The sequence below is a fragment of the Drosophila rhopaloa genome, unplaced genomic scaffold, assembly GCF_018152115.1.
Source record: "Drosophila rhopaloa isolate 14029-0021.01 unplaced genomic scaffold, ASM1815211v1 contig_2, whole genome shotgun sequence".
Taxonomy (NCBI): Eukaryota; Metazoa; Arthropoda; class Insecta; order Diptera; family Drosophilidae; genus Drosophila; species Drosophila rhopaloa.
The window spans coordinates 11,805,560-11,822,072 of NW_025335083.1; the positions used below are offsets into that span (position 1 = coordinate 11,805,560).

At 38.4% G+C, this 16,513-nt stretch overlaps 1 protein-coding gene and 1 long non-coding RNA gene across 2 annotated transcripts; one reads left to right on the plus strand and one right to left on the minus strand.

Annotated features, from left to right (window-relative positions):
* Positions 1-10,931: 10,931 nt before the first annotated feature.
* LOC108037137 (cell division cycle 7-related protein kinase) lies at positions 10,932-13,411 on the minus strand. Its single transcript, XM_017113640.2, has one exon. It carries the CDS (start codon positions 13,135-13,137, stop codon positions 11,083-11,085), a length of 2,055 nt encoding a protein of 684 aa, XP_016969129.2. The 5' UTR covers positions 13,138-13,411; the 3' UTR covers positions 10,932-11,082.
* Positions 13,412-14,347: 936 nt separating this feature from the next.
* Positions 14,348-14,952, plus strand: LOC108037138. Its single transcript, XR_001768876.2, has 2 exons — positions 14,348-14,623; positions 14,685-14,952. It is a non-coding gene; the product is annotated as an uncharacterized LOC108037138 (long non-coding RNA).
* The last annotated feature ends 1,561 nt before the right edge of the window (positions 14,953-16,513 follow it).

Below are 16,513 nucleotides of genomic sequence, written 5' to 3' on the forward strand. Positions count from 1 at the left end.
TGGCTTTTTGCAATTGAAGTTAGTTTCTCAAAACTGGTACTTTTTAAAGTGAGTTAATTTAAAACATTTGGTTCTAAAGAGCTAAAATAATTTTAAAAAAATAATTTTAATTTTTTTGTTATATTTGTTAAGAACCATCCTATTAATTTCCTATAAATATAATTTTATACACATTTAATTTTTTGTTGGCTTCTTGAAAACCTTGAAGCCCAATAAAAATTAGCTCCCTCAAAAAATAGGGGACAACCAACTATAATGTTCCAGCAAATTTGGTTAAAAATTCATTTCAAAAAACACACTTATTTACGACTTAGAAACCCCACCAAAAAGGTCACTTAAGTAATCCAGCATGAAGAAAACCCAGATCCATTTCAAAGTGCATTAGAACCGAAGCCGGAAAACTCCCTAAGAAGCCAAACCACAAGATGAGACTTCAAGACAGGGCCAATTATTTGGCTAGCAACCGAATCGAGTAATAAATACACTTCACCCTCGATTAAGATGTAGGCCAGAAAGGAAAACCCTCAAAAAACCGTGTGAAGGGAACAACACCTGTAAGTGAATGGAACAACCCCCGGAAAAGGCTAGTATCCAAGAGCTACTTAGCCCAGGATATTCCATTGTCAGCCGAGTGAGTCAATTGCACAATGAAGTTGTTTTGATGATGATCCCGGGAAAAGCCACCGACAGCTGCCCTTAAAGTGCATTCCAGCGAATGTAAAACTATATTATTAATCAATATTTATGTCGGCGAGCGGGGGCTCAAGACCGGCCGACCATCTATCAAGTGAGCAGTCGGAAAATTGAGGGGTCGAGGAGAAAACCCAAATGAAAACCGGGAAACCTGTTATGCGAGCGCTGGGCAAACAGGCAGCGAGACAGCGAGGGTTGAGCCGAGAAGAAAAACATTTCCAGGTAGACCTCCTCGATTCATGCTTGTGTGCACTTTGACCACAAAAAGGTCAAGACGACGCTCCCAAAGATACAGATACTCGAGAGGAGAGACGCTTGGGAAAAGACTTGGGATAGCACTTGAAAAAATTTCTTTTGAAGATAAATATTCTGGGTCCTTTTTTCTGATAACCTTTTTAAAATAAAAATTGTCACAAAATTAAATGAAACAAAATAAAGCCATTTTTGGGAACAATTTTAAAATAAAATAATAATAATAAAATTTGTATTGCAGTTATTTTAAATTACTTTTATTTGCAATTTAAAACAAGTATGTGTGCTAATGCTAATTTAAATAAATAAATAATAAAAGAAAACTTATAGAATAAATATTTAAGTTTGGTGTTTGAAATTATAAGAATACATACATTATATCATAAGCCGGTTAAAAAAATAATTATATAATTAATACCTTTCTAATTGATACAAAACGAAAAAAGAATTCTTCAACTCCGTTTTGTAACTGTGTTTCTAGAACAGATTTTATTTTTAAATTTGTTTCCGATTTTCATTGGTTATTTTTCTAAGTGCAGCTACAGCGTTATAAATTGCAGAGGGATTTCAGGGTCTGCCCTAGGCTGAGCTGTCTTCTTTCGAGGTAGTCAAATAAATATTTTTTTCACAGACACAACTCGTTCAGGTCCCCCTCCCTCCCTACCCCTGCTCCACCTCCCATATCCCTCTGCATTTCACTGTCCAACAGTCCGTAACCAAACAGATGAGCAAACGGACAACCGTAAAAGTGTTGCCGTTGCCATGGAATGTAAAGTCATCTTCATGCATAAATAAGCTCGACAGCAAAGTAAAGTAAAGAAAATGAAAAGCAGAACGCAAAGTGTTCCCCTCATATCAATTTCCATATTAAAATAGTCCAAGACTTTTTCGTCTTTGATTTGTTTGTAAAACATATATATTTTCCCACATCATTTTGACATCGGAAATATTTCTAATTGAATGCACAGCCAGGTGAGCTAGGTTCTTCCATAGAAAGTTCCTTGTAATTCTAGCTTCCGTCTGGCTGCAGTTGGAAATAATTTCATTAAATTTCATGAGTTGGTTCTTTTACTATTTCGGTTGTTTTGCCTGAAATTTTTGGGAACTGACTTTTCTCTTATTTGCTTAGTAATTTGGTGTTCAATTAATTGGTAGTTGTTGGATTGCATTTTTTACAGGTCAAATAGAGACATCTAAAGGCAAGTTTTTTTTCTCACCTTTGACTTGACAAGTTGTCTCTACTTCTGAATAAGTCACACCTTAAGTCACTCCTTGAATTAGGATCTAGTTCTTATGAAATATTTAAATTTTGATAGCACCAAAAAATGTTGTGCATTTACATTTTAATGTTAAATGGTTGAAAATACCTTTAAATTAAATCGCTTAAAATATAAGCACATCTATGGTTCATTTCTATTCCCTGTTCTACGTTTTAAAACCTATTTACCAACATTTTCCCATACCAGTTGCACTCCACTTTGGTTCCCAGGCAATGCAAATTTTTCCCAAACAATAAACCATTGGTGGCCATGTAATTAGAGCCAAAAACCAGGCCGGCACAATTGACAAATGAGCCCGGTCCGAGGACGTTGGTGCGTTGGTTCGCTTTATTAACAGCTTAACTTGCTGCTGGTCAACTGAATCAAACCGGGCCGAAATCCATAGCCCGAAAACCACGAGGGAAAACTCCAGGAGGGGTGAATGGAAATAGGGAGTTGCGAGTGCCACATGCAACTCAATTAAGTTCGGCGGCATCGACGGCTACAGTGTGGCTTAAATATTCGCTGTTGCATAATTTTACCCGCATCCAGGAGTCGCCGTTTTATAAAATATATTACGTTGGGCATAATAATTCACGCATGGAACAGGGTACAGTAACGCCGAACAGGAGCAGGCTTCAAGCGTTGCGAAAACTAATTAAAACCGACCGGCCACTGCCAATTAAGGTGGCCAAGAGGACCAGGACACACCCACTCAACATGCATGAAATTCTCATAATAAATAGTTCGCTCGTTGGCGGGGCGTGGCACCTGAACTCCCCCTAATTTACATGAGCTCCCTTGCACAGGGAAAAATAGCTAAATAATAGTCTACTAATTTTCAACAGTATAAAGATAGGTTACTTAAGCCTATATTTAAGTTTATTTCATCGAATTGGTATTTTATAACATAAATAACATTTCAATGCAGGTAATATTTCAGAAATTTTAAGACAAAACTTATTCTTTTTAAATGTAAGTATATTGATATTTAAAAGAATAGTTCAACAACATATTTGCAACAACAGAAGATTTATATATTATTATTTATTATTTAAATTAAGTTGTGATACAATAAGATCATATTTAAATTATAAATGAAAGCAGAAAGCTAAGTACAAGTACTTACTCATTAAAGTAGGCCAAGAGTCAATGGAGTCAATAATTTTCCTTCGATTAACAAAGTTAGTAATATTTATTTAATCTCAACTTTTTCTAAGCAAATTCTTAAGCACTGTTTCTTTATGTGTACTCTCCCATAATTAAAGTCAACCCAAAAGAAACTTTATGACTTTGGCTGCGCCCGAAAAAAGCGCGGTTTTATATTTCAATAGGACCAATGGGCTGTTCATCCCAACTGCAGTTCAGTAATTAATTGTCACCCCGCGCACGCACACAAACACAAGGAGATCCTGAGAGGGAGATAGGACTAGGGAGAAAGAGATGGAGATAGATAAAGAGATAGAGGTAACGCGTAACGGGAGAGACACACTGACCCTAATTACGTGTAACGAGTTCATAAATGCTGCACGCACCTGCACCGGCACTTACTCCGTGGCAAACTCATGTGGCAACAAATGCGGGGACAATTTCGCCCCAGATACCCTCTAATGTGTGTATTTTTGGCGGAATTTCGTTGCTTTTGTTCATCTAAATAAAGTATACATCTATAAATATATCTTTTATAGTTGTTATACCCGAAAATATTTTATTTATGAACCTTTTGGTTATTTTTGGGTTTCATTAGGACCTTTTGGAAACCAAAAGTATATTAATTTCGATAGACTTACAGTTACTGTAAAAACATTTAATTTTTTATTAAGTCTTTGAAAAAGTAATCAATATAATTAGGCATTAAAAATACTCGAAATAATTTACAACTTAATTTGGCAAACTTCGAAGATTTATTTTTGTCTAGTTTATACCTTTATTATTTTTTCGTACGTAAGTGTGAAATATTAATAAAAATGAAACTTTAGAGTTGTCTATACGTTATTACAATTAAACCTACTTTTAAAAAGCTTAAAGCCCATACAAAATTGGTCAACACTATCTATTGACATATCAATGAGTATCAAATATTAGATCCCTTCCAAAGGGATTTGCCCCAACTTGTTGTGGTCTCCTGTTGCGGCTAATTAAAATTAGGCAAACGAAACCTGGCAGCGGCAACTTTTGCCATTGTCATTTAGGCGCAGGGATTGTCTGACTCCGGATCCGTATCCGGTTGTATTTTGTATGTTGCGCCGTACTCGAGCCACAATCCCGGACATGTGACGTGGCAACTACGACACGCGAGTGTGTGTCCGTGTATTCTTGGACAGTTTTGTGATTTCACAACTGTTTCATGGCCACGTACAGTTATGTTTCATTGTCCTGTTGTCCTCGTTTCGTTATGTCCTTTATTTTTATTTTTTGTTTCTTTTTTCGTTTTCGTCTGGCGCAGGCAGTTAATTAATCTTGTCACTTGTCACCTGAAGTTTCTGGCTTAGCGCGGCTTGGTGTTGTTTCTGTTGTCATTAATGCCACCTGACGTCATGTCAGCTCACACCTTTCAAAAGAGGTGTTCAGAGGATTGAATTGGGCTTGGCCGGGCACAATTGTTTAATTAAGAACGGACTCCGAGGAGGTTATGTGGGTTAATAGTTAATAATAGTTGGGAAATTAACCCGCAAGTGACCTTAATAGTGACACTGAATGGCATGATGATTTTTGGGATATTTATTCCAAGTGATTTTATAATTATTTAATGTCAAATGTTAATGCATTGCAATATCTTCCATATTAATTTCATATTTAAAAATTGTCATTATCTTAAAATTTGTATAAATATATCTGCTTTCAATGTTTGTTATTATATATTTGACTATTTGTTTATATAAATCAACAGTAGCTTATACGAAAAAGCCCTCTGTATATTTTTAGTTACCAAATCTATTTTTCGATTATACTGTTTTCATTGTGGTCTTTATCAATTGAATTTTGCATGTAGATACGTCTTCGTAAGCTCGATGCAAAGTGATATGTTTATTCTCAATATTTTTTAACAAACAATATGACATTCACCGTTGCCGCAGCAATTAAAGGAAAGTACTTTCGTACATCTGAGAGATTAAAAGAACCAGCTGCACCCACGGGCTATTATTTCTCATTATCTGGAGATATCTCTCTGTTTGCTCTGCTTCTTCATTGGATATACTATCTCGCCGACTGTTTGCAGGTATTATTGATGAGGTTTCCCTTAACGAACTCCCAGACAGCTCAGCTCCCTCACATGCTCGTACTTATCGTGGACACATAAAAGTCAAGAGAAATCGCCAGCGTTTTCAGTTGATTGCAGGTGTTGTTGCTGGTATCTCTCTTTATGCCACACCCCTTCCATAATTCTTTTGCCACCCACCGCCCCTTTGACTGGTATACGTATTGCAGGTGGCAAAGCATAAAACTTCATTATTTTGTCGTGTCGCTTACGTGCGATGATGGCAATAGAATGCCGTTAACATCTGGCATTCGCATCAGAAGCAATGATACCGCAAAACAGCAGCGGCAACAACAGCAACAGCAACGTGCAACACGGCGAGGGGCAACAACAAAAGCAATATATCACGAGTCCAGCTTTTAGCAAGCTTTTCATAATCAGTGATGCATTGCCAACAGCCAACAGCTGACAACCGTGAAGAGCAATAGCAGTAGCAGGAGGAAGAGAGGTGTACACTCCGAAAAAATTAGGGACCCCGAAAAATATAACCAATCAAGATAGTTGTCCTTATAGACATAATCTAGGACTGTCAACAAATCAGGCTGATGTAGGGTGGACTTACATAGAAAATAATTTATTTAATTTTAAGTTTCGAATATTTTTTTTGAGAGCAGGCAAAACCACGTTAGATAATTTTATTCAAATAATTAAACCTAAGATTTAGAGTTAAGTGAAACCTTTTTTCAGGATTTGTTTTTAAATATTTTGCCTAAAGCATTATAATAATAAAATTCGATAGCACCAATTTCTATATTTTCTTTTTAATATTGCTAAAACTTTATGTTAATTCCACGATATAAAGACTTTTACGAATTAATAACATTGAAATATCAGTGTCTGGAGTCACCATGAAGGTATATTTTTCTTTACTCTCAGCTTTGACAAATATTTCTCTAATGAGAAAATCCACAGACCGAATACATTTCCTATATTTCTAAATACTGAATATATTATATATTCCAGAAAATAGTTTCCTATCTAAAAGCTAAAATATGCATAACTAACCACAAAATTGTGGTTTTTGTTGTTGTTCATTTATCTTTTTTATACCCTTGCAGAGGGTATTATAATTTCAGTCAAAAGTTTGCAACGCAGTGAAGGAGACATTTCCGACCCTATAAAGTATATATATTCTTGATCAGCATCACCAGGAGAGTCGATCTAGCCATGTCCGTCTGTCCGTCTGTCCGTCCGTCTGTCCGTCCGTCTGTCCGTCTGTCCGTCTGTCCGTCTGTCCGTCTGTCCGTCCGTTTCTACGCAAACTAGTCCCTCAGTTTTAAAGCTATCTGCTTGAAACTTTCCCAAAAGTTGTCTTTCTATTGCAGGTAGTATATAAGTCGGAACGAGCCGGATCGGGACACTATATCATATAGCTGCCATATAACTGAACGATCGGAAATGCCATATCTTTGGTGTTTTTAAAGTTAGGAAGTTGGGATTTTCTATGGGTTTTATTTTTGGCTAATAAATCCGACCTCCCAAATTTCATAAGGATCGGACGACTATATCCTATAGCTGCCATATAACTGATTGATCGGAAATGCCATAACATTGGTGTTTGTAAAGTTAGGAGGCTGGGATCTTCTATGGATTTTATATTTGGTTAATCAATCCGACCTACCAAATTTCATAAGGATCGGCCGACTATATCTTATAGCTGCCATATAACTGATTGATCGGAAATGCCATAACATTGGTGTTTGTAAAGTTAGGAGGCTGGGATCTTCTATGGATTTTATATTTGGTTAATCAATCCGACCTACCAAATTTCATAAGGATCGGCCGACTATATCTTATAGCTGCCATATAACTGAACGATTGGAAATGACATAACTTTGTTGTTTTTAAAGTTAGGAAGTTGGGACTTTTTTTAAGTATTAAGAATGCATCATATGAATAATTTTGGAGAATATAATTTATAGAATATTCTGCAAGGGTATATCAACTTCGGCTCCGCCCGAAGTTAGCTTTCCTTTCTTGTTAAAACATTGATTTCAATTCCTACATCCAAATCACCTGGTCGATTTTCAATATATTTATTTTTATTTGTGTAAAAGGGCGCCAAAATGACAGCAGTGTGGCTGGCATGCCATTGTTGTGACTCCCGGCTTTTGTTGCTCTTGTTGTTTTTGCTGGTGACATAAATCCATATTTTGTTCAGCAAATTTCACGATTGGCCAACATCGTAGGTGGTGAGCCAGGGAAATTGCTAAAAATTTCCAATTAACTTTAAAGTTCAAGGAGTGGCAAAGAAATGCTTTCCGTGGTGAATGACAATGACACCGTCGTGTGCCGTGCAGCATAAATCCCATTTGAAGATGACAAAATATTCTGGGAATTTCGCTGCGCTTTCTCCGTCTCCGTCTCCCTCTAACCTCTACCCATCTCGCTTGCTCCTTGCGGTGCCATCTCTGTCTCGCCTTGTGTCCATCATTCTTCATTTAGTGACCCGACACGAGCGTAGGATGTCAGCAGCTGTTGGCCCTGGCTCTAGCATCATCATCAGCATCGATGTGGCTCCATTTTCAGCACCTTACCGCCCACTTTCAAGAGGATGCGGGCAGTGGGAGGTGGGTTGTGGGTGGTATGACGGCTGTGATGTCATAGGAAAAGGGACGGGGATAGCTGGATGTGTGCAACGCATGCGGAAAACAAACAATACGCGACAGGCGGACAAACAAACATCCAACTGACAGCCACGGAGACAGATGAATGGTGATGCAGAAGGTTATAGAGGGGCTGCTGGAGAAAAGGGGGGTGCAGAAAGAGGGTGGTGCAGAAAGGGGGTGGTGCAAAGCAGCACTAGCCCGTCGCACGAAGTCAACAGTCAAACGGAGCTTGCGGTCCCAGGACATTGCACCCTGCGGTATTTGCTCTCCATTTTTCGCCCTTAAAGTGTTGCCTACATTGCAGCTGAAAGAAATATAGTCGGAGGTAAACAAAGCTGAGAAAGGTAAATATATATATAAAATATCACACTTTTAAATAGTAAATAAAATATTATCCGCATTTATGTAGGCAAAAAAAGGGGGATATACAAGGGGATGAAAGTTACTTACGTTTTATGAAAAATGTTATTTACAGACTAGTAGATACCAAAAATATTTGTATTTTGAAGATAAATTTACTGGGCTTTTGAGAATAATTATTTTTGGCAAAATCCTTTAACGACTGCTCTTTAACTATAATTACAATACCTCTCTTTGTACATAAAAATACCACCGCTGGCCGTAAAGAATAAACTTTGAGCGACTGCAACAATTTAAATCCGACACATCATCCCGGTCAGCTTTTGCTGGGCTGCCTCCTCTAATTACTTAATTACGTGCTCCACCATCGCTGGGAAACCCGATGTTGTAAAGGGGCAGGTCGGGGGATTCCGGATGGGGGATTGCAGGCCGGACAGCAGAGAAGCCAGCAGGAGCCACCGAAAAAGCCGCACTGGTTACACCTGTGGCCAGACTAATCTATCATGTGCCATAAAGCGCTAAACGGGAGCTGGCTGCAACAGGAGAGCAGTAGGAGCTGTCTCTTTAGTCGCCCGTCATTCTCGGCCATTTTCATCCTGTTTTTCCCGTTTTTCCTGCTTTCCCCGCTTTCCTCCTTTTTGCCGTGTTGATAAGCCGCATTGTGTCCGGTGAGTTGCGCACGCGGCTTTTGCGGCCGAGTGGACGGTGCAGCGGTAGAAATGTTTATGGCTCCGCGGGGAGCTCGGGCTCAGTGTTCGCCTGCGTGTTAGGTGTATCTTTGAGTATGATAATGCACGGAAAAAATAAACAAGTATTTATTAAAACACCTAAACTTTCAGTTAGTTCTTTCTTGGGGCCAAAATATTCTAATAATGCAGTCAGACCTAAAAGCTTATGAATAACACTATAAAAAGTACAAGATATATTAAAAATAAAAATAATACTGAGTGGGGTGGTTAGGGTTGATAAAATAAATAAAATTGTTCTTATGTTATAAAAATTGTAATACATTAAAGCCATTAATATTTGGATAAATAATTAAATAAGACACTTAAAAACTTAAAATTTTTCTCTGGGTGTACTTGTGTTTCTGATTGTACGAATAGGTGTGGCAGTGTGCGTGTCAGTATGTGGGTGTGACTGCCGTGGCGCAGTTGTTTTTGGCCAAACGAGTTGGCCATGCTGATCCCCAACGAAGCGTCTAAAAGCCTTTTGTGCCTTCTGTCCGTGCAATGATGAACAGTGGAAGCTAAAGGCCGTAAGATGTTGAACAACGGAGCTGCGCTGCCTTTTTTTCATTTTTTCTACTTGGTTTCTAAATTTCAATCATTTTGTAATCACATATCCTGTACTCTTATTTTTTTTTTGATTTACAAACAGAATTTTGGATATGCTCAATTTATTATTGACGTTGCTAAAAAATGTTAAATGTGAAAATATATTTAGTAGTATTTATTTTTTTATATTTTTATAATCTCTGTAACACAAACGTTTATTACCATTTAGCTTGCGGCTTAAAAGCAGGCAATGAAATATGCTGAATTTGGATTTGGCATGAAAAACCACTGCATACTTTTGGGCGCAACAATGTTTCACTCTGATAAAAAGGGGGAGGAAAAACTTTTTAATAAACTATTTTGCTGCGTCGACAGCTGGAACTTTCTTTCTTGGTGACTTGCCAGCAGCCGAAAATTTCTCTTTATACACATATACGCAGATAAATATCTGATTTCTTTTCTGGGGTACAGAATGAAATTGTCAACATAATTCGCAGTGAGCCATGAATTTTTTGCTGCCGACACACAAAAACAAATTACAAAACGAAAAAATTGTTCAACTGAAAGGAGAAATTCCCATAACCTTTCTGTGTGCAAAAACAAAATAAAATTTGTTGTAAGCGTCAATAATGCAAATTGATAAGGCAGGGGGGTAAATTTCTATGGGCAAGGCTCACAAAAACCAATTGGTAAAATGGCTGCCGGGTAAAATATTAACAGCAAAAAAGGGAAACATGATTTTTACAAGATAATTTCAAAGCAGAAAGCAAAGGTAGAAAATGGCTCGACCAGCAGCAAAAACAATGAAATTGTTGGGAATAATTGAAAAACAAAAAGGAGGAATATTAGATCGCCTTTAAAATACTCTTTCTTTTGAAATAATAATACTCGATTTCATTAATACCATTAGTGTAAATTAAACTATTATCAATTTCTGGCAAAATACTAAATCCTTATTTTCATTGCTTAGATTTTCATTGTTAAATTAAAAAAAAACACAAATAAATTTAAATTTATTTAGTTTTATTAAACTTAAACTTTAGAAACACATTCTTAATACCTTTAGTAAAGGTATTTAAATTTTGATCGTCACATGTATCCGATGAACCGAAACAAAAAGTAAAAAAGGGAACAAAGAAAACAATGGAATCCCAGAAAAATACGTGAAAAAGAAAGATACCACAAAAGATGTAGGTGCCTTGATTAATTTAAAATCAACAAAAACATAAATATACTTTATATTTCCTATTTAAATTTCGTTTTGTGCACAATAAAATTTTTGTTGCCCACAAAACTGGTTGAGGGGAAGGTTTCCTTCTCTTCTGGCGGCCAGGCTTCAAATCAAAACGCAACAAATATCGGGGGTCCTGGAATCATATATTGCCCGCTGCCTGTGAAGCTGTGGAAGCCAGTTCCATGTGATAGGGTACGAAAGCCTTTAGGGTTCGGGCAGCCGCCGATGGAAGGGTTTCCCTGGCCCTCAACTGCTGCTGATGCTGCAATATATGCTGCTGATGATGCAGAGGCATTCCCGCCGTGATCCGATGTTGATCGCTGAAGAAAGGATGCTTCAAGGCCTCCTCGGCGGTGATGCGCTTCTGGGGATTCACCTCCAGCAGACGGGTCAACAGATCATAGGCGTTGGCGGGAAATACATCCAGCCCATCGTACATTTCCAAGTGATGGCCACTGTTGTGGCACAGGCAATTAAACGTGGGCTGCTCGCAACTGCGGCACATCTCGGTGGTGCCATCGGGCCTTCGATATTTTCGGTGTATTTCGGGGGCCAGGAAAAAGTCAGCATGACGAAACCTCATGCACACTCTCCGCAAATCCAAGGTGTTTACTTTTTGGGCAAGCAACACTAGTCGATCCAACATGAAGGCCGTCTTTCGCACTGGTATATCGCCAAACAAATTGATTATTTCCGCCAAAGCAGCGCAATCGTGAGGGGCCTTGAAAAATGGGTGTAAGGCCGAGAGCAACGAGAGCATTATAACACCAGCGGCCCACACATCCACCGCCGTGGATTGATGGGGATATCGGAGCAGGACCTCTGGCGGTCTATATCCTGGAGTTCCGGCCCGAGAGGCGTGCATTTCCTTTTTCGCGGTGTTCGTGGAAATCACATAGTTATTGGGATCCACATTGGGCCCGACGAGTCTCAGGCGATTGAGCAACCTCACGGTGTCAGCCTTTTGATTGGCCACATCCTTTTTGGTCAAATGCCCACCAGCTTGCTCCCTAAATCGATGGATATTTGGAGGTCCTGCCAGGGCATGTTCCACTCCGCCGCCGCCACCCAAAGCCCGCATCCTGCGACTGGCCATATACTCCTCGGCTTCGGCCTGGGCAGAATTACCATCTGGCAGCATTAGCTTCCTACCTTTTTCCATGTCCCTTAGAAAACTAAAGGCTTCCGGGGAACTGAGTTCATTACTCTGAAGAACACTACCATCAGCGGCGATCCTTTGGGCCAAACCGAAATCGCAGAGTAAAAATTTTCCTGTTCGACGATTATATAGAATATTACTCGGCTTTACATCCCGGTGAATTACATTGAACTTGTGCACATGTCGAAGGGCGATGAGCAAGTTCCTCAAATAATCCCGAATCTCTTGGAGACTCAGGCTCCTGTAAATGTCATGAAATCGATCGTGCGTCATATAGGGCATCACAAAGGCCACATTATCATTGTACCTTATGCAACAATTAATGCCGATGACATTGTCCACTCCGCCAATGCGAAACATGCACTCCAATTCCCTGAGAATTCTCTCCGGGTGATTTGTGGGATTATGATGTTTGATGGCGAATCGTCGCCTCTGGGTTTCGACGTAGCATCGTTCTCGCTGCAGGGTTCCCAAAAGAACCGAACTGAAGGTTCCACTACCAATGCGACAATGCACATCGAAGATTTTGCTTATCTCCGGAATGCTCTCCTGCAGTTCCTTCAAGGCCTCTTCGTTTTTGTCGACGGATTGCATATTTTTTGTCTGCATGGCAGACAATTCTTTGATGGCGTTGCGACGATTGATTTTGGCCAGTTTTTCCGAGAGATCTACAGTGGTTTTGGGCACCTGTTGGGTCAGGACTTGCTGTTGCTGTTGCTGATAATGAAGCCCTGGAAGGGAGGGCTGAGTACCAGAGGCCATTACGGTTTGCCTGTCATTACAATACCGATTCATAAATGCAAGCTCACGATCCCCTGGATTTAGTTGCTTGTTCGAATGGTGATTTCTGTGATAGTTGGTTGAGGAACTCTTCCTTGCCGACTCTGTGATCGGAATAGCACCGCTCATATTAATCGACGGTTTTTCCTGGACCCCCATCCTAATGGCATAAAGAGATTTAGTTGGCGTCTGCTGAACATGATGATGATGCGTCTCCTTCTTGTCCATTTTATCAATTAGAATTTTGGTAAACATTTGCGCCACCCATTAACAGTCCAGGGTCTTAACAAACGGGACACAAATGTTTTCCTTTTGATAACCAAGAACTTCCAATCCCGCTATTCGTGTTAAAATTTTTTTTTTTTGATTTTTGACTTTGATGTTTAGTCCTGTTTTCGGGGTTATAGCGCTATAAATGGCGCGCTAAACCGCGATGTAAACACAATAATTTCGAATGTATTCGGGGGGTTTTTGTGTTCGAATTTTGTGCTATAAAAATGACGAGTTACTAAATGGAAAAAACTATGTACTTGTGTCTCTAATCATATTTCGACAACTAAAGCAAAGCCTTTGAGTTTTGGGAAGAGTTAAACAAGTTTCATAGGTAATATTTCTATATTTTTAGGACAAAAATATAAATAATGAACATGAATATAAATGGAAAAATTATATTGGCTACAGTTAGGGAACTTTGGTAACTTTAAAGTGTTTTTTAAATTGTTCAAGTCTCGCCAACTCTACTGTAACTTTAAGTAAAGTACATATTGTTCATCACTCCTCTTTTCAGCGTTCCTAGTCTCATATATTCATGGCAACAGACTCTCTTACTAGCTATTCATATTTCGCCAATGCCACCACTCCATTTGTCTTGGTTTATACGGAAAAAGTTCCTGGGAAATCTATACCAGATGTTGCCTTTGTTGAGTTTGATTGCCTGTACGGTGTCGCCACCTAGCGGCGACTATTTCATGCTGTTGTTGTTGTTGTTTTGGTCCATGCAATTTACCGTTACAGGACTCGACCCTAAAAATGTCCACCCCCTTCAGTGTAAATTTCACCCACCCAAAAAAGACGGTGTCAACATCAGCTGCCTGTCCACTTGTTTTTCACTTGATGCTCGAAGTTTTCCCGCGGCAACAGCTGACATTGTGGGCGTAACTAAACTACCTCTAAATCCCCGCCCACTTTTTAGCACTACCAGTTTTATCCCAAAACCCTCTCCCACCTTTTTTACCTGTAACTCACTCCATTTTTATTAAAAAAGTAGAGCTTTTCTCGGGCCATTTATTAGTTTGCGCTACCGGAAGAAAAGTTTGCCCAATGAATATATTAACATCGTTTCGAAACAATTGACAAAAGTTAATGCAGACAAAAGTATTTTATTCCTTTAATATATATTCTTTATTTTTTCATAAAAAACTTAAACATATATGTGTAATTTATTTTTTATTTTAAACCTCAAATTGCAAATACGAAGCTTCACAAGTATAGCTTAAAGATAGCATAATTTTAAAAATATAGATTGTTTTTAGAGTGTCTTTGAACAATTCAACTGTCATTTGACATTCTTGTTCAATCCTATTAACATCATTGTTTTGTGTGACAGAATCATAAATTTAAAATTTTCCGGTTCTAATGGTTCGATCTATAAATAGCTCAAATTTAACTGGATTTATTCAATCTAAGTAAGTATCTCAAGATCCAAACATTATGAGCCTTGCAATATTCTGTAACATTTGCCGTAAGATATTGAAAACTGGTTTAAAAGTAACTAAAATAATGATAATTTTTATTTTTCTTAGTACTGATCATTATGCAGACGACGACAAGGAAGCCACTATGCCCTCCACATTCCAAGCACCCCTGTACCTAACTTAAGGAACAGGACACTACGGTCTTGGAATGCTATATGTATATATACTTCTAAACATGGAGAACACATTACTTTTGGTCTTGCCTTTAAAACATTGGTTGCCAAAATTATCTATGATTAAAAAAATTGATTAAGAAACGTATATTTTTTAAAAACTACCGCAGACAATATAAAATATATAACTTGATTCTGACTGATTTGGGATTGTTTTGTTAACATAGAACATGGCTGGAGACTGGTTTAACTAAGAACACATCCAAAATAACATCTCAAAGTGCAATTTACATTTTTTTTCACTGTGCATTGATTGCTGATTAAATTTGTATAAATCAATTGTGGCGCTGGCAGCTAAAATTGCCTCTTTAGAAAGTAATTTGGTAGTCGAAAATATAAATGGGAATTGAATGTGTTTACTCATTACGAAAGTTTCTGGAATAGGAAAAGGTACTACGCTCGAACTAATTGCCCAACAAGGCAAACTGGTTAACTGGCATTTGAGAGCAGGAATTACAATTACCCAATGCTTTCCTTGGCGCTGTTTTCCTTTGGATTTCCCTCGCTCTTCGGCCCACGCTTTTCCGGCCCCAGAACCAACTGTTTATTCATTGCCGGCAGTCAAGTGCAACTAGCCTTTTCGAAGTTTGTGCAAAACTATTGTCAATTGTGCTCGGGCCCAAAGAGAGTTGCTCCCGGGAATTCTCGAATGGCCAAAACACAATGCAGAACAACACTTGGCTGCTTCCCCTTCCGCCCGCCGAAGGATGTGGAGGGGGTGTGAATCCCATCGCCAACCGACAACAACTTCTTCATCAGGCGAAACTCCCTTTGACCGAATTTCCTTGGCGCCTTCCGCCGAGGCAAGCGCCAAACGGAAACTTTTCCAGCCAAGTCAGTTGGGATTAGCCTTGATGGCTAAGAGGAGCAGAGTGCGAAAGACTTTGGCGGGATCCAGGTTAGACACTCGTTCCGGTGGCAAACTGCAAATTAAGCTCGACAAAACGATTTGCTTAGATTGCCGTGTACAAATAGGTTTCGGTATTTCGGTTGTTGCAAATGCCAAGGTAATGAGACTGTTATAAGCGAAATCGCTTGGAGACCGTCAAAAAAAAATTACCTATTTCTTATAACATTTTGAGATAAGCAAAGATTATATAATTTTCTTAACTAAATTGAATATAGTTATTGTTATTTTAATAAAAAAAAATAATAAACAAGTGATAATAACTTTACTTATATTGTTCGTTTTCGATTAAATAATTATGCATTATAGGCTTATTGGTATAGTATTTCTCTATACAAATTTTTGATATGTTTATATATTCTACTCATTTACTCGCATGCTTATCAATTCTTATTAATATCTTCTTTTATTAATATTAAAGTAATGTCAATGCCTAACCAGTAATTAAATGTTGTTTCTATCTAATGAGTTTATTTCCATACTTAACAGTTGTTTTTGACTTTCTCAACTAATCAACAAAGAACCACAAAAATCTAGAGATCTCTTGAATATTTAAGGCTTTCTCTTCGCCATATGAGGTAACTTGTACCTGCTGCTGCTTTGTGTGATGGCCAGTCATATTTCACTTGACCAACTATCCAATTTCGACTGCCACCCATCTAAGCAATTGCCCGACTGTATCACTCGCCTCCTCTTCAATGAAGACCCTTCACTTAGAAAAATATTTTCGCACAATAAAATTTTTGTGGTTAACATACATTGAAAGCAACTAAATATTGTAATATGTTTTTATAATC